Source organism: Phycodurus eques, chromosome 1, assembly GCF_024500275.1.
Source record: "Phycodurus eques isolate BA_2022a chromosome 1, UOR_Pequ_1.1, whole genome shotgun sequence".
Lineage (NCBI taxonomy): Eukaryota > Metazoa > Chordata > Actinopteri > Syngnathiformes > Syngnathidae > Phycodurus > Phycodurus eques.
The window spans coordinates 26,000,901-26,027,532 of NC_084525.1; the positions used below are offsets into that span (position 1 = coordinate 26,000,901).

At 41.8% G+C, this 26,632-nt stretch overlaps 1 protein-coding gene across 4 annotated transcripts in view; it reads left to right on the forward strand.

The window, feature by feature from the left end:
* LOC133407385 (collagen alpha-1(XX) chain) overlaps positions 1-26,632 on the forward strand; it is a 51,335-nt gene that overhangs the window by 1,559 nt on the left and 23,144 nt on the right. For all 4 annotated transcript variants that reach the window (XM_061685209.1, XM_061685229.1, XM_061685238.1 and 1 more), the window contains exons 2-14: positions 3,166-3,282; positions 5,785-5,889; positions 9,172-9,315; positions 11,245-11,409; positions 11,955-12,146; positions 13,356-13,523; positions 16,115-16,234; positions 16,320-16,484; positions 17,392-17,550; positions 17,909-18,081; positions 21,885-22,014; positions 23,649-23,794; positions 26,488-26,617. In XM_061685209.1, coding sequence (XP_061541193.1) covers positions 3,171-3,282; positions 5,785-5,889; positions 9,172-9,315; positions 11,245-11,409; positions 11,955-12,146; positions 13,356-13,523; positions 16,115-16,234; positions 16,320-16,484; positions 17,392-17,550; positions 17,909-18,081; positions 21,885-22,014; positions 23,649-23,794; positions 26,488-26,617 — 1,909 coding nt within the window. In that variant the 5' untranslated portion in view covers positions 3,166-3,170. The remainder of the gene's footprint in view (positions 1-3,165; positions 3,283-5,784; positions 5,890-9,171; positions 9,316-11,244; positions 11,410-11,954; positions 12,147-13,355; positions 13,524-16,114; positions 16,235-16,319; positions 16,485-17,391; positions 17,551-17,908; positions 18,082-21,884; positions 22,015-23,648; positions 23,795-26,487; positions 26,618-26,632) is intronic.

The window sequence follows — 26,632 nt, forward strand, 5'->3', positions numbered from 1 at the left end:
ATCCATCCATTTTCTGAACCGCTTATCCTCACTAGGGTATCGGCCATGCTGACGCCTATCCCAGCTATCTTCGGGCGAGAGGCGGGGTACCCCCTGAGCTGGTCGCCAGCCAATTGCAGGGCACATATAAACAAACAACCATTCACACTCACATTCACACCTATGGAGAATTTAGAGTCTACAATTAACCTACCATGCATGTTTTTGGGATGTGGGGGGAAACCGGAGTACCTGGAGAAAACCCAGGCAGGCACGGGGAGAACACACAAATGCCACACAGGCGAGGCCGGATTTGAACCCCCGTCCTCAGAACTGTGAGGCACCGTGCCACCCAACACCATTCATACACAATACAAATCCATAGTGTTTTACAGGAGCAAAGAAATAATGATTGTGTTAAAAGGTAACATTTCCAACATAAATGAAAAGATAAAACAAAACTATAACATTGCAAAACACAGATTAAAATCACAAAACAAAAGCAAGATGGTGAAAACAAGTCATAATATTTTTGGTTCTGTAATTTCTATATTATTATACATCATATGTATGCTATAGAATAATATCATAATTCGGGTTGCAACTACTTATTGTAATAATCGATTCATCTGTCAATTTTTTTCGATTATTCAATGAAAAAAATCCATCCCTTTATTCAAAAAGAGAACATGATTTTTATTATATTATTATTATAGTTCAAATTGCTGGTTTAGAAAATCCACAAACGATAAATTTATTATGATTCCGTTACTGGTTTGATTCGTAACATCTGCCAGAAAATCGGCAAAAATGTTGATCGTTGTTTTCCAAAGTCAAAACAATTAGCTTGATAATCAATTAGTTAAATTATGAATTGTCTCTAATTATAATACTATTATATTAGATCGATATTATAGTATATGATTACAATTTAGCTCTTCACAACTGAAGTCAACAAAAAGATAACTATACTGTAACTCTAAATGTATGCAATATGAACTTTAGCTACTTTATGTGTCTGTATTACAGTATGCAGTTTAGTTTATTACAGTACACAATTTAACAACCCAGCTACAAGTAATGTCGGTATTATTGCTTTACACTTTCAGAAATGGTTAAAAGGGGGTCAAAATGGAGTCACCACGATTCCGTAACTGCTACTTTTTGTGTGTCTGACAGGCAGGCAGACACTCTGTCAGAAGTGTAGTTCATGGCAATATTCAGGCAAGCACAGACACATGAAAGGCATGAGAATACAATGCACATCAGACCTATGATGGCATGCTTGAACTCTTCTCTGGTCGTCTTTATCACGCCAAGGATTATCACGTTTCTTTATTATTTTATTGTATTTACTCTTATGTCTAAATGTCAGTGTCCCATATTGGCATCCATCCAGCCATCCATCCCATTTTCTATACAGGGATGCAGGTGAGCTGGTGCCTGTCCCAGCTTACTTTGGGCAAGAGGCAAAATACAGTTTGGACTGGTCACCAGTCAATCGCAGGGCACATATAACCCAACAACCATTCATACTTATGGACAATTTCAAATGTGGGCAAATGTGGTCTGCTGGCCAGTGGCCACATACAGTACAGCCTGCTGCATTTTTTAAATCCTGCCCACTGAGCATTTATGGAATCAAGACTCCTTTCATAATTGTTACATTCATTTTTGAATTCTGATTTCTTATTATTATGCAACGTGTAAATGAGCTTTGCTCTGATTGAGTCGTTCATCTTCTCCAATTTACATATGGAAAACAGCATCTCTCGGATTGGTCCAGAACACGGGCGTCTGCTAGTGTCTAGATAGAAGCTTGGGGCGACCAAGCATAGCGACGTCACGTCCTTCAATGCTACGTTCAGACTCTCATCCCTCGCAAGGTTCCAATATATAGAGAACAGTTTTTCAAGGTTGGCAGGGGACACTATTATAATTGTAAGTTCTCCCATTCCCACTATTATCTCCTCTACAGGTATTCGGACAAAAGCATTCAGAGAATTATGTGAATGAGGTGTTTACTTTGAAATGGGCACCCTCCCAGGAAAGAGGCTTGTTAGTTTTATGAGCTCTTTTGAAGAGCAGTGTGAGTCTTAATATTACAGACCTATGTGTGTCATTACCTGTGTGAAGTCCGAGGGTCTGTAATGGAGGAGCACCTGTAGTCAGACTCTGTCATAAATCATTTCCCACAGGAAATTCCTAATTGGACTGTTATTCCCACAAATACCCACAAACCAGCAGTACACATCAGCGCTTTTAAGGAACAAAATCGCTTCCGTGATACGAGTTGACCTCTGTTTTGTTTCAATGTCGAATCAGTCTTTTCCATCGGAAATAATGAAAACAGATATACATTGGAGTTTTGTCATCCGAGACCATGCTCACAACTCAAACCAGTCTCAAATCATCTTTCCCCATTGAAATGAGTGGAAATGCCAGTAATCCGTTCCAGCCCCGCAAAACAAACCTTTTTGTAACTTGTTTTTTTAATTTAAAAAAGGCAAATGGACTGTATTGTAAGAACATACAGTAAATAAATAGAATGTAAAGAATTAAGCGGTTTGTACATCATGATTTCATGCTTCAATGCCCATTGACAGTGTGTTCTTTCTGGTGTGCAGCCCTTGGCCACCAGGTGGCACTTGACAACACACATACGGACAAACATGAAGGACGTACATGAAGGAGACGGTCACAACTGACTCAGTCAGCTGCAGTAATTTTAATTGATTTTTGCACAGTATAAAGTTTATATGCCTGTCTGTGAGTGTTATTATATATTCTGTTTGTTGTATTGTTTGTGTTCAAATATCCAATGCTTAAAAGGGTTATAACTACCTCAATATTGATGTTACTGTAGTTTCATTACCCCACCTGTGGCGTTTCGCATTGTTTGTTAGCAGCAAGCCAGCGGACTTCTGTAAGCAAGCACTTGGTTCGCTGCCGCCATTTTGTGCTGGTAACAAAATTTTTGTTCGCAACTAAAGACAAAAAAAAAAAAATCAGTCAAGATTTCTCGAAAACCCGTAAGGAATCTATGTCACCATCATAAAACCTTCATTTCTGTACAGACAATGTTTTAAGTATAATTCTAACATTCTTATCCACCATACAAGAGTAAAACAAAGTTGTGCTATATCAATGACATGACCAAATATTACTCTTGCTTTGTGTTTTCAGGTCTCATGTCCCTTCACCAACCAGACTCTTCCTCAACATCCTCATTGTCATTTCATTGGATCATGTTGCATTTCCTGTTTATCGTCCTGCTGGTGTCATCAGAAGTTCATGGCCAAGGTATACGGTCTGTCATCACTGTGACAGCACCACGTGTGCGGCAATTAAATACTACACTTAACATTTAACTATAGTAATTCATACTACAATATATCATCATTGATTCTGTTTTCTACTTCTTCTTCCCTAATTTTTCAAAGCAAATTACGAAGGGGATAGACTGGCCACCCTTCCCAAGTATTGTGGTTTCCTTTACTTTAGATTTGTTTGTTTTTTAACTATATGATATTATGGAAATAATCTGTTGCCAACATACATAAAATTTATTTTAACAATACAGGCAATTTATAAAGTTCTTAACTGATTGGGATTTTTAACTCATACAAATGTAAAAAGAAGTTAACCGCTGTTATTATTAATTGAAACAAAAAACAGATGCATAGAAAATATGGAGTAATTATGCTGAAGGCAGTCAACTTAATAAGGCAGACCTCTTAACATTATTGTACAAGTGTAAGAAAAATGTAACTGATGTTTCATTAAGTTCAAACTCTAAGCCCCAACTTATTCTCCTGTTTGAAACCTTGCGGGTTAAACAAAGAAGCATCTTATTTGCGATTTTGCCGATTTTTCTTCTCTTTTACTCACCATAAAATGTGTTTCCTATCAATAATTTTTTTGATAAGCTGCAGGTTGAACTGTTCACATTTTTAAATCAGTTGAAGCATTCAGCATTCAGATCTTCTCTAGTCAAGCGCTCACTAGGGTTGGGCATCGAGAACCGATTGGAACCGGGACTAACGTGAATTAAAAGAATTCGGTTCCCAGTTTCGATGCCTAGTCCTCCAGCCTCGAAGAAGAAGTGGCGAAAAGTAACGAAGAAATGGCGTAAACCAACAAAGAAGAACGGGCACGATGAAGTGCTTGTGCCCAACGCCAGCGGCGGCGAACAAAAGTGTGTCTTAACTTTGTTAAAATGAATGACCAGTCGCCTCAGTGCAACATTTGGAATAAGATTAAATTTGTCCAAAGGAGTTTTTCCCTGATGTGTAGCGTCTGACGCTACCAACGTAAGTGGCGATGACAAAAACAAAAAGAAAAACTTAACATTGGGCTAAAACAAGAAGTCAAGTTAAAACTTGCACGTATAAACCATTTGATGTGATGAAACAGAATACAGGGGCAGCTATATAGCACTATCAGTGAAGTCAACACTCGGTCAACTGGGTGACTGACACAATAAAATATAATATTTAAAACAGTTAAAATAACTATTTTAACAATGCTATATTTAAGGCAAGTCTTTAGTCAAGTCTTTAAGTCAATTGGGTCAGTTCCACACACATTGCCTTTTAGTTAATTGGTTTAGGTAAAACCTGGAGTCAAATGTTCATTTTAGTCTGTGCTGCGGGCTGCGAAGAAAATGGATGTCAATAATTTGGACACCCTTTATTTAAACCATGCAAACCATTTTGACCCAGCCCCCTAAAAGAATCTGAATCGAGAATCGTTTGGAACCGGAATCCAACTAAGGAACCAGAAGCAGAACCCGAATTGCTCAAATTCAAACAATGCCCAACCCTGGCGCTCACCCTCATCATGCCGAAAATGTGACGTAATGCCTACAAGGCAGCCGTCAAGTTGGCTTGACCTGGCCATGGAAAAAGGCGATCGAGCCACCAAATCGTAATATTCAGAACCTTATTCTTTCATGATCTCCCCCTTGTCTTGCTAGTCTGTGATATGGCTCTTAATGAGGTGTCATGCATGCAGCATGGAATATACTATAGAGCAGAGATTTTTCCAACAGGACTAAAAAAAAAATAGGATGACAAAATAAAATATAAAAATGTAATTATTATTTCCAAATTGAGCTGTGCACTTGGCTGCCTCTTTAAAAAGAGTATTGCTGTTCACTGGGTTGTCAGACACAGTACTCGTCTAGGTCTACTTAAGACCCGATCTGAACCCTTCAGAGCTCCATGACCCAAACCACACAGGCAGACAGACGTACAATCATGTGTGTCAGAAAGGTATTTTTTCAGTGTTGAGGATCATATGGTATCTATAGAAGCACATCATTCCGTTCTTGATTATTCTTCTGTCTTCTTTGTCTCCACCACCTTTTACCCTCATGCGCTATCTATAACTCATCCATGTTACATACAAAACACTGGCACTCTGTAACTCTGTGACGGGGCTCTGACATGACCTCTGACACTCGTGGCCCGCCTTAGCATCCTCTTCCTGTCTCTTCAGGGGACGGGAGGACAGGACGTGCTTTGACGGGTGAGGGGGCAGCTGCAGCGCGGGGGCTGGATGGAGGGTGGGAAGGCAGAAACATGAAAGATGCTGCTTGTTGGGAAACCCGCTGCTGGAAATCATGCAAATGAGGAAACAAGTGATCATTTTTGGGGAAGGAAATGAATGACATGGGAATAACAGGAGACATGGAGAAAGTTCCTGACAGTTCCGCCAGTTTATTTCTGTCATCACACGTCTAAGTCTAGGTCAAGTGTTTGACTAAAATCCTGCCGTCATCTTTCTTATATCTTTGCCAAGGTCGTCTTAAGCTGACGGTCCTGTCTGAAGACAGACTGCAGATGAAATGGAAAGAGACGGATGGTCCCATTCAGAGCTACAAGGTCCGAATAAGACCTATCTCAGGTGAGACTCTTCAGCCTCGTTTCAAATGAGCAATACTATTTGGTTCAATTATTTTTTTTATACCTGTCCACTGTCATAAAGGTACAAAAGTAAACCGTAGTAAACTCAGTCAGTTCTGGGACATTGGTCAACCACATTTGTTCATAATTACAGTAAAATACTATTTCCACGTCGTGCATGGAAGTATAGAATTCCCCCGCATGTGTGCAGTTCACCAGTCACCAATTCGCCTATTTGCATTTTTTTCCATGGAACATAGCCCAAACTATTTGCTGAAAAACGAATTTGGTTTTTATTGTGCTCTTTTTGAAATGCCACAAGATGCTGCCAAAGCCCTGTCTAAACAGGAACAGGTGTCAACGAAGTTTGGTGACGTGATACATCCCGACTGGGGAGGAGCTAAGCTTAACTTGCGTTGTTAGTGGAAGTTACAGAGAGTCTGCGCCGCATGTGCACGTACAAGGCCATTTCCGGTACATTCCGTTATCAAATGATCTGTGAGTCATTTATTTTTAAGGGTGGTGACGTGATGAGTTTAAAATTATATTAAAGATGTTCTGAACGTTCTGCATTTCTGTAAAATTGGGTGTAATTTACATAGTAACCAACCCCCACACCAAGTCTCTCCATCCATAACCTGGCAGCTAGGCTGGGCAAAATATCCTATCTTTAGCGATGTGTCCACACGCACAGATCCACACACTAATTGACAAGTGGAAATCATCAGCTTGCTGATGAAGTGCTGACTCTACGGGTGAAAATTCTTTTATTTTCTTTAAGGGCACTCACCTTTTTCCCACACTCTGGGCTCTAATTCAACAAGTCGAAGCCGCTTGCTTCCCTCATGCAAACCACTAGTATTGCCCCCTAGTGTCATGGTAACCTAATCTGCATTTGCCATTGGCCCATACTGTACACAATATATGCTCTGGGAAGAATGGGTAAAAAAATCCAATAAACTCACTCTTAAACCTTGTTGAAAGCCTTCCCACAAGAGTTGAAGCTGTTATAGCAGCAAAGGGTAGAACCAACAACATATTAAACCATCTGGATTTAGAATGGGATATCGCTTAAATTCATATCTGAGTCAAGGCAGGTGAGCGAATGCTTTTGGCAATGTAGCGTATGTGTCTCTTTTAACTTTAGAGACTGTATGTGTCTCTTTTAACTTTAAAGACTGAAGAATAACCAAATATTAAAAAAAATATATATATATTTGTGTTGCATATGTGCCCGACACAACTCTTTATTTATTAATTAATTAATGAATTTTTTAATGGATGACCTTACATGATATTTTGCCATGATGACGGTCATCTTTTCAAGTGTTGCAAAAGCAGCCACAAAAGGCTAAAGAAAAAGCAGACCATACCTCCTCAAGTCATTTGACATTTGTTGAGTTGAGTTCGTTGCTTCCGGTATGATGTCTGGTGTGATGTCATGCATGATGGCTGTTGGAACTCCTCTGTTATGTGTGACTTAAGTGGCGTATTTTTCCCAACATTTTTGTTGAATTCCAAGTTGGACGATCTCAGGGGCATTTGACTTCTACACATTCCGCTGCATATGACTTTTCGGCACCCTTGCTTTTGGCTACCAACTACATAGTCCTGATTCATCCTTAGGAATGCGAGTCAGTCCCTGCAGCCAGAGCCCAAAATCCTGTGACAACTTGCTGCCTGACCAAAAGAGACTTTTGTAGCACGATATTGTTCCTCTTTTAACAAGGCCAAACACATATAGGTATAATATTCTGTTTACTACACATGCTGTTGTACTATGAGTACTGCATATGCATGTCCTCCAGTTTTAAAGCTCTTAGAGCGAAAGGGCATTGGATTGGAAATACCTTCTCTTTGTGACACTGTTGTCTGTAAACTGGCGAACAAATAGATATTTGTCAATTTTCAGTTAGACGTTGTCTCGCATTAACATCCCCGTGCATCAGGGGTCATCGAACCTCATCTTTCGACATTTTAAATTTAAAAAAAAATGGCTCCGTTCATATTTTTTTGTGATATATGGGCACAAATCTTTCTTTCTTTCTTTCATGCTGAACTACTGTAGTTGCCCTAATTCCCTATCCAGTTGCAAAAATTATATAATAAAGGCGTCTGTTGGCTGCATGGTATGAAGCTGACACACAGCAACTTGCATGTGGTATTTTTGCCAAGTTGTTGGCAACTGAAATGGAAGAATGTGCAAATAATGAGCAGTGCGCCCAACAGGGCATGGAAGAAAACTTGGTTATTTTTCAAGTCACACTAACCTATTCTAAAAATTAAATAACCACAGGCAGTTTATTCATCTTGGATACATGGCACCAGTAAAAGAAGCAGCAGTTTCTTAAAATTGCTTTTATCGGTCTCGGACAGAGGTTTTCAAGCTTTTTACAAGTACCACCTCACAAACTATTTGGCTCTCCAAGTTCCACCCCCATGGCCAACATTAAAATACAGTAGCGTAAAGCATCGAAGGCCCAAGTGTTCATCAAACTAAAAATAAATAAACTACTCAAATAATAGCAATTAAAATGTATTACACATCAAACATCCATCCATCCATCCATTTTCTGAGCCGCTTCTCCTCACTAGGGTCGCGGGGGTGCTGGAGCCTATCCCAGCTGTCATCAGGCAGGAGGCGGGGTACACCCTGAACTGGTTGCCAGCCAATCGCAGGGCACATAGGAACAAACAACCATTCGCACTCACAGTCATGCCTACGGGCAATTTAGAGTCTCCAATTCATGCATGTTTTTGGGATGTGGGAGGAAACCGGAGTGCCCGGAGAAAACCCACGCAGGCACGGGGAGAACATGCAAACTCCACACAAGCGGGGCCGGGGATTGAACCCGGGTCCTCAGAACTGTGAGGCTGACGCTCTAACCAGTCGGCCACCGTGCCGCCACATCAAACATATATACTGAAATAAATGTTCAAAAACAAACATTTCTAAATGATGAAATGCAACTATATTGTGGTTAAAAGTTAAATACAACTGAACTGTACTTAACAAATGTACTGCATAAAAAAAACTAACTGCGCACAATTTGAAGATTTAATTAAGTGATGCTGTCACATACCAATAGAGGGACCCCACGTACCACTATTGGTACTCATACCACACTTTGAGAATCCCTGCCCAATCTGACAACTTTGACAATGCTGATCATGGAACCAGCTGTGGACTCAAATAGTGCCGTTTCTTTCACGTGACACAACCAAGTCACTTTTCAACAATAACGTATGGCTTTTTTATTTTTTATTTTTTATTTTTTCCCAGATGTGCCACAGCCAGAGCTCATGTTGACCACCACACGGGGCCGGGCAACCGTTGCAGGACTGGACTCTAGTCAGGAGTATGCCCTCCAAGTTCTCATGCTTAATGGGACCATGGAGAAACTTCTGGCAAAGCGACGATTCACCTGTAAGAGACTCACCAAGGTGGATGGCAGATATTGGAAGTGCTGGGTGACAGTAAATATAGTAATAGCTCAGATCTGATTTGTCGACTTATTTTGTCCTTTTTCCAATTTAGCCTTATTTCAACCGAATTAAAACCTGTTTGTCCTGGAAGGTGTTTTTAAGGTAGAGTTAATCTAAACACTAATTTTGATATTGTGTATATGTTCTTTTTAATTCTCTAAACTACTATTTAGGGTGGTGGGGGTCTTCGGTTGACGACGGTTTGGAGATATAAGGTTAAAAACTAGTTAGCACAGCAGGATAAGAAGGCATGATAATTTACCATATATTTACTGTTTTTCATTTGATTGTTTTATATAAGTATTTCTCATACAAATATTTAATGTAATTATGTCTGCTCGTCTGCAATTGGCTGATGATCACTTCAGGGTGTACCCTGCCTCTCGCCCTAAGATAGCTGGGATAGGATCCAGCTAACCTGCGACCCTAATGAGGACAAGCACTATAGAGAGACTGATGGATAGATACATGTTATTATAAAATAGAGCACATAAATTAATAAACAAAGCTAATGAAACTTAAATTGTACTTAAATTGTAACACTCTGGATCGTAATTGTGAAAAGGAAGTACAGTATTACATTTAATGAAATGTAAAAAGATCCTTCATGAACACAAATTCTAATGTGATCTGGCAGAGATGCCAAAAGAGTTGTGTGAAATGCTTTTAGCGTTACATTTTACATTATTTTTGCAGATTGCACATTTTGTCTTATTTCAATATTTTATTTGACATTACAGCTACTGACCTATAAACCCATCAATTTGACAAAAAAATAGTTGTAAGATTGTTGCTGTTTTTTTTTTTTTTTAATTTTGTATTTTTTCTTAATGAATGGCACACGGAGAGGTCAACAGAACCATAATATTGGTTCAGCGCTAATGTATTTTTTTCCATACATTGCATTAGAATCCAAATGAAGGTTCTAATGGTATTTTATATCATTTTTGTAGACACTAGCAGTTGTGTTTGTTCTGCATGGAATGAATCAACTGTGAAAACTTCCTGTCTATCGCTCACTATTTTTCTTGACAAGAAACTATAGAATTTATACTTTATTTTAGGAAGTGGTAACATTTTTGTGGAATCTGCAATCTTACCCAATCCCCCACTCCATCAGACACATAAACAGTGGGTGGGTATCAGTGCACTATTAGAAGCTGAAAATTAGGTGTCTTTGAACATACTGTGTATGCTTACATAATTAAAATGACGATGCTGGTTATGGCTCCATAATGTATTCACCCACAATGTCGCTGTCTATTTCATCACATTCATAATTTGTTGTATCACTTATTTGACTTTGTAAGGGTATTCCCTCTCTGTGGCTGGTGTGTAACATAACGGCAGCCCAGTAGTCTTCTGGAAAAGCACGCCACTAGTTGTAGGATAGTGTGTCGAGTCACACATGTCCAGGCAGGCCTCAGCACCTCAGCGTGGAAAAACGTGACATTAGCTGTCATACTGGAATGAATTATGGAAGTCTGGGAGTTTCTTTGCCCCTGCCTTTTGACTCTTTCTTGGGCTTTGTGATTATCTCAAGCCCTGTCAATTGTTTCCTGCTTAAAAGTTTCACCCTCAAATTGCAACTTGTTGACCTTGTCTGCAGCCCACATCACCTAAAAACGTGCAGCCGAAATGAGCCAAGAGCGACTATTTATTTGCTGTAAATGAGGAGTGTCCAAAGTATGACCCTGGAGCCATTTACGGCCCTCAGTGCGTTTTTTATTGTCTCGCATTGACCACGGTGACCCAAGTCAAGGAACAGGTTTAGGGAAACTGAAGTCAGACACTGTATTGACTCACAAAGTTGGGCTACATACATACCATTGAAACTGCTGCTTAAAAAAGGGGCCTTTGTCTCGTCCAGTGGACGGTCTACGGGAGGAGGAGTTGATCCGTAGCGGTCAAAGGAGGAAGCTGTTGCCAGGAGGGTCTGGATCAGGAGACCTGGATGATGGTACGGAGGCTCTGCTGGCTCTGCCTACCATTCTGTATCCAGACCCTGTAACCACAACTGTGGCTATGAATGCAGGTAAATCATTTTGGTACATAGGAAAACACACACACACACACACATCTTGCTATTCCTTGAGCTTGATGACAGGGGTTGAATACAGAGCACATAAGACTCGAGAATGAAGTTGTAGTTGTCTCTTGAGTAGCCTGTGACCTCTGCAGCACGCCACACTGGTATGGTTACTTTATACTATATCGATCTTGTTATGACAAGCAAGGCCAATACCCATGTAATGTTTTTTGTACAAAAATAATTATAATGATTTTTTTTGCAAGTTGGTTTAACTGTTGCCAACCATTTTAAAATCTGAACGTCCTACTGGTCTGGACTGGAGTAATAATATAAACATTCAATGTGAATTGTTGTGGCTCTAAGTTGATACAGTGTGAGCACAACAAGCGTTTGCAGTGACTTTACATTGTGAACAATTTACTGAGTTGAAAGATTAAAAAACAATATTTTGTAGTGAATGTCCAGCTTGAAGGTTGAGGGGTTTGCATGTGACCTCGGGGGATCTTGATCATTCACAACCTACAATCGGTATTACCTCCCTCTGCCAGAGCCACCAACTATAGAACCCTCTCCTCCGCCTCTGGACGAGCCCCAGGGCAAATCCACCAAAGAGAAGAAAAAGAGGAAGAAAGAAAAAGAGCGAGACCGCTTTAAGGTGGAAATCAAGGATGAACAGGGGACGACAGTGGGCAGAGAGGAGAAACCACACAAGCCACCCCTTCCCACCCAACCGGTTACAGGTAACCTCTGGTTACAGGTAACCTACAGCCGCACCTAAGGTTGACCGAAATCCAATGGTCGATAGGGTTTATGCGCAACCAACTTCCACATTCAGGAAAAACAGGATGAAGCGCTTCCTTCCGCTTCAGGTTTAAGCGTTGTTTGTGTTTACATATGTCATATATGTATAAATAAATGACATGCATGTTTTTAACTTTTGTCCAAAGACACGAGCGACAAACAAAACAATATTCTAGCAAGTTCGGATTCAAACCATTATGTCATCAGCCTGTAATTATTGCTGCGTGCACAGGAAGTCCGCCAACCTGTGTGTATATATATATATATATATATATATATGTGTGTGTGTGTGTGTGTGTATGTTTTAGCTTTTTAACATTAACTATCAGACAAGTATTAAAATTAAATCAACTACTACTGTTATGTAAAATGTTAAAACAATACTCCTTTCCTTTTGATCACAAGTGACAATCAGCTAACCAGTCGGTGGTTATCTAGCTAGTTACTAGTCCCAAGAAGCTAACATGGCATTCTACACCTCACTCAGTGCTATTTCACCACACCAGTCACTCATGGAAATGTCAAAACAGGAAGTAGAAAGCTGCCAAATTAAAAACCGTAACATCACTCATCATTGTTTCACAGAATCTGCACTTTTGCTCAGTCCTCCCACTGGCTACTGGCGATCAACTCCAACTGGCACTGAAACACCGTGTTAACACTAGAATAAGCATTGTGCTCGTATTTTAGTATGTACAAATGGGTACAGGTACAGGCCAGTCCTTTGAGACCACTGCTAAAGGAAGACACACTACTCTGTTTCAGAAGCCAGTGTTACATCCCAAAGATTAATTTAAAGAAGATAAAAATGTAATGTAATGTAAAGCAAATATGTTTTTCCAGGAGGTTCAGGGAAGGATCTCGATATACAATATTATCAAGTACTGCACATTATAAAGTGCATATCATTATGCTCCATGATAGTTCTACTCATTTAGACAGAGTTGAGAGAGGCACGTGTCAGCATGATGTGTGCATGAACATCTGTGTAAATGCATGTTTCCTTGAATTATACAGTACGACAAGTACCCTGAAGGCAAACAGCATGGAGTTTCATTATCTTTTCCTGTTGTGTAAACACTGTCATCATGTCAGCACACTATGGTTTCTCCAAGTCACTCACACTCTTGAGCGTTGTCTTTTTCAAGGTGCATTTCCGAGAAAACCTTTCGAGTGCAACACTGACGCTGCGGCGGACATTGTGTTTTTGGTGGATGGCTCCTGGAGCATTGGACGCACTAACTTCAGGCGGGTTAGGGACTTCTTGGAAGGACTGATGACACCCTTCCGCATCGGGCCAAACCACATTCAGATTGGTGAGGCTTAATATGTATTGATTGGTTAGGTGTACAATTGTACTCATATACAGTGTGTTTGTTTTCTCTTCCATTCATGCCATCATCTATAATATTTCGCAGATCTGCAAGTTATTCAATCACTGTGTGGTGACAGGGGTAATGAGCACGACATAGCACACACTAGCCAGTTTGCACCGCCTAAAGTCTGGTTTATTGGACTAGTGTGCCATTCTTTTTCTGTAAATTGACTTGGACCCAGCACACTTGGAAGAGATGGACATGCACAGCTGGCCAAAGTTGAAGTAATGGCACTGTGCAGGGCATAGGGGAGAGAGAGGTAATCATGAAGTACCACAGTACAGTAGAACTGGCACAGTGTGAGAGCACCTATATATTACATCAATGTTCTGTAACATTTGTGAATGAAAATGGTGAGAAGCCAACCAATTTGGCCAGCTGCGGCCCGTGTCATTTAATTTGGCACGCGAAAGCAAATCATGCTCCTCGACTTCATGTTTCTTGGTAAAAAAAAAAAAAAAAAAAAAAATTGAAAAATTTCTTCACCTCTAATAATGTTGGGAATTGGAAGCCTTTCTTGTTACCTGTCCCCCTTTTAAAATAAAATCAATAATAGTTCAACAGTTTTCAGTAGTTTTTGATTTTAAAACAAGTTACTCATCAATTTGTTCTGTATTTTTAATGCAGTAGCATGAGGGGATTATACATTTATGTGGTTTTAGTCATAATCGCGCTCTGAGGGAAACCATAACTACAACGTGCCACGTGACAAAAATTAGTTTGACACACCTGTGCTAGACTATACAGTGAACCCTCCATATCTGCGGTTTAGCACTCACAGTTTCACCTTTTCGCAGATTTTTTTTTTTTTTTTTTTTTAAAACATTTTGCTTGACTTTTGAGGGAGTGTTGTGGGGAACCAGCCCGTTGTTCATGGAAAACTCTTATTGGCGGTATATCCTCGCTTATTCAAGAATTTTTGGGCGGTAAAACAAAAAATAATTTTTCAGTGCAATTAGAATTGGCGTCAATTATTCGCAGATTTTCACTATTTGCGGACGGGCCCGGTCCCTATCCCTCGCAAATAGCGGGGTCCAAAGTATAGCAGTAAGATTAGTCAAACGCACACTTAACCGCAAGTATGTTTAAGTTGGAGCACAGGTCAAATATTGACACTTAGATTGTAATCAGTCCAGACAACAAACACATTTTATAGAATAACGGATGATATTGCGATATCATTAAAAATATATCCATACATAACTGGTTCTGCTGCATGGTAATATTTAAACTGATAAATACACTTAAATGTGCATTACGTAGGCTATAGTCTCTTTCCATCCATCCATTTTCCATACCGCTTATCCTCACTAGGGTTGCGGGGGTGCTGGAGTCTATCCCAGCTGGCTCCGAGTGAGAGGCGCGGTACATCCTGAACTGATCGCTAGCCAATCGCAGGACACATATAAACAAACAAGCATTCACACTCACATTCACACCTACGGGCAATTTAGAGTCTTCAATTTACCTACCATACATGTTTTTGAGATGTGGGAGGCAGGCACAGGGAGAACATGCAAGCTCCACACAGGCGAGGCTGGATTTGAACCCGGATCCTGTGAGGCAGATGTGCTAACCAGTCGTCACCGTGCCACCTCGTCTATTTAATAATTTAGTTTGTGAGTAACAAATCTGACTTCAAGTGGCGTTCCAATTTTCTTAAATCTTACATTACTCCAAACAGCACCATAAGGATAATGAAACAATCTTTTTTTACACATACAAATTTTACAATTGATCACTGCGCCGTATTAAAGGTCTGATGCCATTTTAAATATTTCTCGTAATTTTGGTGTCCTTTTAATGGGTATGCAAGTTAATTTGTATGCCCGGGATGCCCTTCTTCAAGCTTTTCCAGTTATTCTTTTACGCCTGGCAATTAAGACGGCTGGATTTGCCATGAATATTTGATGTGTAAATACGCTTTGCTCTGATTGGATCGCTGGTATTCTTAATTTCAATATGGAAAACTGCTTTGCTCTGATTGGTTCTGGGCGATGTCACGATGTCTTGTGGTGGCGAAGCGTTCGTGTCGATGTCGCGTTTGGATCCTTCTTACCATCATTGTAAGGCAGAATTTACAAGGCGTTGGATTGTTGGCCCACTCATCGGGAACGTGAGCTCCCATTCACTTAAATGTAACTGGTGCGTGACATTCATCGCTCATGCTTTCCAATTTCATCCACAGTTACATTATGAATTAAAAATATAGTTAAGTACTCTATTGTGGTAGAACACAACATGTACTTTATGGACTATTTGTATGGCTTGGCGGCTGAGACGGCTGTGTAGCCGTTCAGCTGAGTTGAGTGGGTGGGTACCAATCACGAAGTGGATAGGCACTTGAATATTAACTGACAAGCCTACGTCACACCGATGGCAATTTCAAATCCACGTTTTGTAAGCCTTATTACGCTCTGCATTCAAATGACAAACCGTATAGATGTCAAACTTAAACCATGTCACAGGTTCTTTTTGACCTATGACAAGGCCTTTATGAAGAAAAAGTTGGTGGTGTGTTCCTCTTTCAGGCCTTAGCCAATATAGTGGAGACCCGCGAACAGAGTGGCAGCTGAACAACTTCACCACCAAAGACCAATTGGTAGAGGCAGTAAGGAATTTCAGATATAAGGGAGGAAACACTTTCACAGGTAATATCTGGCAGGAACTCTACCTATGATGCTATATTTGTGTCTTGTTCAGAAGTAATTTTTGACTTGATGCATTCATCTCTAGGCCAAGCGCTGCTCCACGTCATGGAGGAGAACATGAGGGCCAAAGCAGGCGCACGGTCAGACACACCCTTCTTCCTTGTGCTCTTGACTGATGGTAAATCGCAGGATGACGCCATTGCGGCGGCAAACCGACTGAAGAATGTGGGTGTGGAAATTATCACTGTAGGTGAGACTGGAATGGCCTGAGCTGGCGTGGTATGACTTGGATGCAAAACATGGTGTATGCAGAATTTTGCATTGAACTGACTTGTTTACATTTCTGTGGTAAACGGGTTGTGGAGTCCATGAGTGTGTTCCACTCTGCTCATGATTGATAAGTTAATTCCACAAAGCGTAAAATGATATCCAAGCATCGCAGTGATGTTTTACATTAAAATCAGTGTAATTCATTTGCTAACTGCAAAGTTTATCCACCCAATTTTTCACCCTAGGAACACCAGACTTCCCTTTTCCTTGACATATCCACATTTAAGGACCTATTATAAGCATCCAGCCAGGATTTATCATTATTTTTATACCTCAGTTGACATGTATTATTTTGCTGTATTGTGGCTAATGTTTTTTTTTTTTGTCGTGCATTTCTGAGAGATCGGACCCTACTGTCATTGGTCAGCTTTTTAGTCAATGTTCATACAATCATCGGGCAGTCACCAAATCAATCCTTGCTTGTGGCATTGGTGACACTTTACATTAATATTTTAACAAAAAAAGTACATTTTTGGTCCATGATGAGCTCTCAAGTACTCTGATACTCAACAGCAAACTGCATGTGAATGTTCCACATAAAACTGAACAGATGTTTAAAAAAAATTCTGTTGAAAATAACTGTGAAACCTATGAAAAAAAAAATCTGTGCATCAGTCAAACAATCGGAAATCCAAGAAATTCAACCAGTGGAATATAAAATGTTTTAATTTAATATATCACAAACATACACCAGCAATATCAGTCAGAGCAGGCTTACTTGGAAGCCTTAATTTTATTTAGCATTAGTTGGTATACAAATAGCACATCTGGGCTTCGATTCCAGATTAGGTCTTAAATATCTAATTATATTTTTATTCTGCATTTAGGTGTTAAGAATGCCGATGAAGCCGAGTTGAGGCAAGTGGCTTCAGAGCCGGTGGATGTGAATGTGTTCAATGTCAACGACTTCCCACTACTCAGCAAACTGGTGGCCCGACTAGTCCACATCCTGTGCGGGAGGATAGAGGACCGTGGAATCATAAAGCGTAATGTAGCACAAGTCTTTTACACTACCTATTTAGCCACAGCAACAACTCTCTGTTTGGATGAAGGTCTGTAAAGCTACATTAAAAGACCACTGTCTAATTGTTTTTGATCTGCGTGTTTGACTGTATCTTGTAGTACTTGCACTTCTGTGCATGCCCATTAACCTGCTTTTGGATTCTTAAAGGAAAATAAAGTACACCAAATTTGGGTCAGACAAACTTTTAATTTTAAACATTAAATGTAAGATAATGCATATTGCAAATGTGGGTTACTCAGAATCAGAATCAGAATCAACCCATCGTTCACCATTCATATATTTGCTTTATCTTTTCTACACCATCACATGCTTTTTTCTAGAAAGTGAACCAGAGCCCACAGTAGACCCTACCCTCTCTTACCCGAGTCCCACTGACCTCCGGTTCTCCAACCTGGGTTCCAGAGAGGTGATGCTACACTGGACCAACCCAGCTAAGCTAGTCCAGCAATACAGGGTGGTCTACCACAGTGCCGAGGGTTCAAGTCCTCAGGAGGTCAGAGACTTTAACATTACTTCGTGTGTCTTTGGAGCAATGACCCAGTGTGTTGTGCTTTATTTTACATAGCATCATGTTTAACCTTCTTTAGTAAAGCAGAGGTGATTTCATACAAATTGACACAAGGGAAAGGGACTTTTTAAGTAGTAGCTATCCATCCATCCATCCATTTTCTTCCGCTTAGCCAAGATCAGGTCGCGGGGGCAGTAGCTTTACCAGGGAAGGCCAGACTTCCCTCTCCCCAGCCACTTCATCCAGCTCTTCTGGGGGAATCCCAAGGCATTCCCAGGCCAGCCGGGAGACATAGTCTCTCCAGCGTGTCCTGGGTCGTCCACTGTGTCTCCTCCCGGTGGGACATGCTCGGAATACCTCACCAGGGGGGCATCCTAATCAGATGCCCGAGCCACATCTATCTGGCTCCTCTCAATGCGGAGGAGCAACGGCTCAACTCTGAAACCCTCTCGGAATGACTGGGCTTCTCACCCTATCTCTAAGGGAGAGCAGGGCACCCTGCGGAGGAAACTCATTTTGGCCGCTTGTATCCAGGATCTTGTTCTTTCAGTCATGACCCGCAGCTCGTGACCATAGGTGAGGGGAGGAACATACGACCAGTAAATCGAGAGCTTCACCTTTCAGCTTAGCTCCATCTTCACCATAACGGACGGATAAAAAGTTTGCATCACTACAGACGCTGCACCGACCCGCCTGTTGATCTCCCCTTCCATTCTTCCCTCACTTGTGAACAAGACCCCAAGATACTTGAACTCATCCACTTGGGGCAGGATCTCATCCCCGACCTGGAGAGGGCACTTCACCCTTTTCCAACTGAGGACCATGGTCTCAGATTTGGAGGCGCTTATTTTCATCCCAACTGCTTCACACTCTGTTGCAAACCGCTCCAGTAAGAGTTGGAGATCACTGCTTGATGAAGCCAACAGAACCACATCATCTGAAAAAAGCAGAGATGCAATACTGAGGCCACCAAACCGGAACCCCTGTAAACCTTGGCTGCCCCCAGAAATTTCGTCCATAAAAGTTATGAACAGAATCTGTGACAAAGGGCAGCCTTGGCGTAGTCCAACTCTCACTGGAAACGAATCCGACTTACTGCCGGCAATGCGGACCAAACTCTAACACTGGTCGTACGGGGCCCGGACACCCCGTATCATTGGGTTCGGTACCCCATACTCCCGAAGCACCCCCTACAGGACTCCTGAACGGGCACGGTAGAACGCCTTCTCCAAGTCCACAAAACACATGTAGACTGGTTGGGACCTTACCAGGGAGGCTGAGGAGTGTGATCCACCTGTAGTTGGAACACACCTTCCTTCCGGTCCACCACCCCTGTCTGCCAACCCAGAGGCAATGTCCCCGATGTCCACGCGATGTTGCAGAGGGATGTCAACCAGGACAGCCCTACAACATCCAGAGCCTTTAGGAACTCTGCACAAATCTCATCCACCCCCGGGGCCTTTCCACCAAGGAGCTTTTTAACCACCTCTGTGACCTCAACCCCCGAGATAGGAGAGTGCGCCTCAGCGATCCCAGACTATGCTTCCTCATGGGAAGGCGTGTCGGTGGAATTCAGGAGGTCTTCGGAGTATTATCCCCACCAACTCACAACATCTCGAGTCGAGGTCAGCACTGCCCCTTCCCCACTATACACAGTGTTGATGGTGCACTGCGTCCCCCTCCTGAGACGCCAGATGGTAGACCAGAATTTCCTCTAAGCCGTCCGGAAGTCTTTCTCCATGGCCTCACCGACCTCACACCTGCCTCAGGAGTCCCACAACCCAAAAAGGCCTCCTTAGGACTCCTTCTTCAGCTTGACGGCATCCCTCACTGCTGGTGTCCACCAATGGGTTTTGGGGTTGCCGCCACGACAGGCACCGACAACCTTACGGCCACAGCTCTGGTCGGCCGCCTCAGCAATGGAGGTGCAGAATATGGTCCACTCAGAGTCAATGTCCCCTGCCTCCTCCGGAACGTGGGTGTAGTTCTGCGGGAGGTGGCATGTTCTTATGCTTGACCATGATGTTCGTTATGGACAATCCATGATTAGCACAGAAGTCCAAGAACAGAACATCGCTCCGGTTCTGACGGGTGGCGTTACTCCTCATCATGCCCTTCCAGGTCAATGCTCACTGTCATTGACCACGTGAGCATTGAAATCCCCCAGCAGAACGATGGAGTCCCCAGCGGGAGCGCTCTTCAGCACCCCCTCCAAGGACTCCAAAAAGGGTGGGTACTCCGAACTGTTGTTTGGTGAAGAGGCACAAACAACAGTCAGGACCCGTCCCCCCACCCGAAGGCAGAGAGAGACTACCCTCTCTCCCACCGGGGTGAACCGCAATGTACAGGCGCCGAGCCGAAAGGAGTGGAAGAGTGTCCAACCCCTCTTGAGGGAACCGGTACCAGAGCCCAAGCTGTGTGTGGAGGCGAGCCTGGCTATATCTAGTCGGAACTTCTCGACCTCAGACACCAGCTTGGGCTCCTTCCCTGTCAGAGAGGTGACGTTCCATGTCCCTATAGCCAGCTTCTGTAGCCGAGGACTGCCCAGACTGCTACTGCCCAGCTCAAACTGTAGCCCGCCCCTATGGCCCCTCCCACAGGTGGTGACCCCTTGGGAAGGGGGGCCCACATTACCCTTTCGGGCCGTGTCCGGCCGGGACCCATGGGTGCAGGCCCGGCCACCAGGCGCTAGCCTTCGAGCCCCACCTCCAGGCCTGGCTCCAGAGGGGGGCTCCAGTGACCCACATATGGGCAGGCAAAACGTTTTCCAATGTTTTTATACGTCATAAGAGTCTTCCGAGCCGTGCTTTTTCTAGTCCCTCACCTTGGACCCGTTTTCCATGGGTAACCCTGCCAGGAGCATGAAGCCCCAGACAATTTAACTCCTGTGATCATTGGGACACACAAACCCCTCCACCATGATAACGTGACGGCTCAAGGAGGGGAAGTAGTAGCTAAAGTAATTGAAAGTAATTTGAATGGCACACATGATAGTAAAAAGGAGAGTATTTTAGTATGTGTTTCTGTTGCTATGGCTGGATTATTTTATTTAAATGGTAATGAGAATAAATAATATTACAAGCCAAGGTCAAGTACATTGAGTTGTGTGGATCCAGTGAAGCAAGGTGTTACCACAACTGTATACGTTTCCACAGAGTGACACTGTATCCTGCAATCAGATAAGATTCTTGACAACCGAGAGATGTGGGATGCTAGAGTCTTGTGACATTTAAAATACTTGTCGGGTGGCAACTCTAGCTATCAACACGAGATGTGAGTGTCTGTTCTTAAACTTCACACCGCGGCCCTGTCATTACCACACTGCCGCACACATCAGCTTACACGTTTGGCGTCCCGCCCTCTGTTTCAGCTCTGATACTACTTCTGAAGGTGGAATATTACCGGGACGACTTGGGTCCCCCATTCTGTGCCCATTTATATAAAGCAGCAACCTGAAAAAAGTTGTAAAAATGCCTGTTTTTACAGGATCTGTAAAAAGAGCTTTAGAATGTGTACAAATCAGGATGATTTGCCCTTGGTGGAAGTCTGCCCTCAACTCAGTGTCATTATAACATAGGTCTCTACTGTTACTTTAAGTTTTAAACTTCCAGTAAATAATGTAACCTACAAAGGGGTATATTTTACCTTTTGAAACTTTCTATTGGTTTCATTTTGGCTTTAATAAGAACTCCCTCCATGTCCATGCCAATGTATACATTGTTGTCATGTTTTCAACCATCTTATGGTTGTGCGTCTGGCAGCCTCTAACGTCTCTCTCTGTCTTCAAGGTGGTGTTGGATGGCTCAGAGTCTTCTGTGCTTCTCCAAAGCCTCTCCTCTCAGACACTTTATCATGTGTCCATTTTCCCTGTGTATGAACACAGCGTTGGGCTGGCACTCAGGGGAACTGTCACCACAGGTGAGACTCATGCTGCTTCATATCATATTTGACATGGCTAATGAATTTTTCCATGTATTACTGTCTCAGGTAGTTTGTTTGCTCAGACATTCTGAAAACAGAATAACTAATTATAAATCCATCGACTTAACCGTCTTTGCTTTTGAATCTGTGCTTGTCATTTGAATTAGGTTTTTTTTATGTTTGGAAACCTCATGCCATTAGTCAAACTTGAGTTAACAGACTTGTGCCCTATTTTACAAGGTGTTCATAAAGTCTCTTTAAAATTTAACAATTTAATTACAAAAAGAAAAACAATTGACAAATCTCTGGAAAGATTATTACAGATTTTTGGCCTCTATTTGATACACTTCCACAGTATATGGCACCATTAGTTCCAAACTGTATAGTGGGGAGTAAATTGTCAAGAGATTTTGTTAACAATTTTTGTAATGCTGAATTTAAATTAACACTCGACAGATTGGCGAGTGTTGAGAATTTGACTGACTTTTGTGTTGGATGGCAGAGAATGAGTGTGTTTTCAAGATTTGGCTTTTTTTACAACTGTTTTAACCATTAAATCTAATATAGCGTAATAGCATAGTAGTGTTAGTTGTAATGATAGTCACATTATTCTTCTTTAGACAAGCGTTTCCAAACCTTTACTGAGCTGAGGTACATATTTTTGTCACAATCGAGTGCACAGAACTTCGAACCCCACAGCAGACCCAACACAAAATTAGGAGCAAATAAACTAGTTCATGTAACCAAGGGTGCACGACAACATCAGCGAAGATATGTACAAAACGAAAAAGTAGGTCGGCAAAAGGCTGACGCAGAAATACAATAACTATAAAACGAAAACACATCGAGGTGGGTAAGCGGAGCACGACGGGAGCAAGAGGCCAAAAGAACTAAGGAGAAAAATCCTAAATGACAAAAAAATAAATGGAAGTAAAGCAATAACGGAATAAAAATACTCAGCCGAATAGGAGATTTACATAAGAAAAAGTTTTCAAAACTACCCAAGTTTAGAGTACTGAACGGAAGACAAACGTAAGAACAAACAATCTAGTCTACACAAGCATAAATAGCCTACAAACTATGACTAGGAAAACAGGAATTGCTTGCGTAGAAAGGAATACGAGGTGAAACTTTGCAGGCAAAACACACAATCAATACAGACGAATGACAAGGCGTAAACAATTTTTCGGTGACGAGCTCCCATCCAGCCAGCGCTGAAGAGCCTAACTAATTATGATGCCAAGCAGGTGTATGCCCGAGGCTTCCTCCAACCCACCAGACCAAGGGACTGAAGAAATACAGTGAGTCAGCAGGCCCGGGACTCGAAAAATACAGAGTCAAGAACAGAACACGGGATCATGACAAATAAAACTAGGAATTTTATTAAGCATCTACAGGTCATTATTAAGCCTCTACATATAGTTAAATTCCGTCCATACTTTATTTATTACCTTGTGCTAATCTACATCAGAGTTCTGAAGAATGATTGTAAAGAATAAAGTCAATTGTGCATTTTCTTTTCCAAACAAGGTCAGATGCACAACGTCAGGTCCAAAATAGTATGTTCCTGTATTGTAATGGTACATTTTCCTCATTCTCTATCATCCTGCTCAACTCCAATCCTCCCTCAGTACCACTCTCCATGCCAACCAACTTGGAGGTGACGCCTTCCTCTTATAGCACACTGCGCGTGAGCTGGGCTACAGCACCGGGGGCTACTGAATACCTGATCCTCTACTCGGCACTCAACGACGGAGAGCCCGATGACGCCAAGGAGGTGAGAACCGGACCTCACTGTATTAAAATGTCAGTAAAAGGTAAATAAGAACAGTCCTGCAATAATGACCAGTCCAGTAAAGACTTTGGACGTTCCACCGCCATGTGCTTTACCGAGACTTGGCTTTGTGAGGCTGTACCCAATGGCTTTCATCTTCACTGAGCCGACCGCATCACGGAGTTAACGGGGAAAACAAAAGGTGGCAGGATATGCTTCTATATCAATGAAACATGGTGTACGGACGTCACGGAGCTCAGCACACACTGCAGCCCGCATTTGGAGTCGGTGTTTTTGAACTGTAAGCCATTCCACTCGCCGCGTGATTTTGCATCATTCATTCTGGCTGGCGCGTACATTCCGCCTCAAGCTAACACGAACACCGCACTGCTAATGCTCGCCGAACAAGTAAACGAAATTTTAAAAAAACACCCCGACTCACCCCTCATTATTCTCGGGGACTTTAACAAAGCTAAACTCAACCACGAACTTCCTAAATACAAGAAGCACATCAACTGTCCTACCATTGAAAATAACATTTTGAACCACTGCTATCTGCGCTAAAAAACGCATACCGTGCCACACCTCGTGCAGCACTGGGCTCGTCTGATCACTGCTTAATTCACTTAATACCGACGTACAGGCAAGAACTTAAATTCGCGAAGCCTACAGTGAAAACAGTGAAAAAGTGGACCAATGAAGCAAAGCTGGAACTTCAAAGCTGTTTAGACTACACAGACTGGAGTGTCTTTGAAAATTCAGCTGGCAGCAAGGATGACTATACGGACACTGTCACATCCTATATCAGTTTCTGTGAAGAGGTGTGTGTACCAACAAAGTAATTTCGCACATTCAACAACAACAAGTCGTGGTTCACTGCTAAACTTAAGCAGCTTCGCCAAGCCTTGGAGGACGCATATCAGAGCGAGGACAGGGTCCTGTATAATCGCGCTAGAAACCAGCTGACTTAAGAAATTAACATTGCAAAGAGGAACTATGCAGCAAAGTTGGAAAAACAGTTTAGCGCTAATGACTCTAAATCAGTCTGGCATGCATTCCAATCGCTGACTAATTACAAGCAACGATCCCCCCAAGCTTAGAACAATAGCACACTAGCCAACGACTTGAACACCTTCTTCTGCACATTTGAAAAGGACAAAATGTACCAGCATTACCAGATAACTAGCAACCATTTATTGCTCAGTGACTGTTTTTTGTCAATCTCTATGTCTCAAAAGTGTTCTCTGACAATTGACTGTCTGTTGTCGTACTAAAGTGGAGACAAATTCCTTGTGTATTTTTTGGACATACTTGGCAAATAAAGATGATTCTGATTCTGCGGTGTGGAGGTGAAAAACATGTTAACTACTCAAGGCTCGAATTAAGCGGTCTAGAATCACATTTCGCAAGTTTAAAATTCACATTTTGCGCCTCAAAAAACATATTGAAAAGTGGAGCAGCGAATCACAGTTTTACCGCAAAGACTGTTGTGGCTAGACAGCGGTTCACATAGTGATCCGACGGAGAGTGGGACGGCTATGCCATAAGCCGCTGTTGGGCTCGTGGAATGTCAGCAGACTGGTGTTGGCTCTGTCTAATACTCCACAGCCTTGCTCCATGTGCAGCGCGTACCACACAACAGACACACTTAAGGGAAAGTTAACTGTTGATTATGTTTGCTAGCCCACAAGCTAACGAGTTAGTCCGTGAACTAACAGCTAACAGCTAAATAGCTCGCAACATCGCGTTGATGTCGTATAAAATGTCAGCACCTCGCTTCGAGTTGTTGTGTGTTTTAGTCCCCAATTAACATAAAAATGTTAAATGAACTGTTTATTAAGCATAACCTCAGAGTAGGGCTGCACGATATTGGAAAAAAATATATATTGGGATTTTAAAAAAATTATTAAAAAAATTAAGACCTGCAATATATATTGCGATGTGAAATAATACAGGATCAGTGTTGAGAGAGTTCATTTTCTCTCTGAACTAGTTAAAAGTTCAGTTCATAGTTTATAATTCAAAATTTTGAACATTTGTTGTAATTGCTGCCTTAATAAGTAAATACTGCTGTGGCTATTCATTGTCGTGTGTGGCAAAGTTTGGACAAACATTGCAAAAACTGACCAGTAACATTGGCGCGAAAGTAAAAATTGTAACAACTGTAACATTTGACAGCAGGTGTCCAGGCTGGTCCACCAATACTATCAATTAGGGGTGGGACAAAATATTGATTATTGTGGTGTATCATATTATCTATTATGCTGCAATATTATCTAATCTAACGTCATGCATTTGTGCACTTTATGACAATTTGATTTTTAAAGTAATATCAGTAGTCTCCATGTAGTATTAACGTCATGTATGGCGATACTGCTGTTATTATTGTGATAATATTGTATTGTGAGTTGCACTGTGATTACCAACCGTACTCTAGACAATTAAAATAGGAGGTCCTGAGTCACTATGGCAACAACAGTCACCATTCTCCTTTTTACAAGTCTGTGTAAACTCAAAATGATTGCTTTATGTAAAGTTATTTTTGTTACATGCTTTAAACTTTTAAAGATGATCTCTTAATAACTAGAAATACACTAAATGAAACCAAATGCGGGTTAATTACTGACATACAGGATACTGATGCTTCAGGATTACATATTTTGTCATTGTTTTACATTATTTTAATCCGACTGTAGGAGAAGTTTGGTGCAGAGCTGACAATGTTGGAGCTGTCCAGTTTACTTCCTGCAACGGACTACTCAGTCACACTTTATGCTCTCTATGATGAAGATTCCAGTGATCCGGTCACTGCTATCGCTACAACATGTAAGGCTGCTCCTT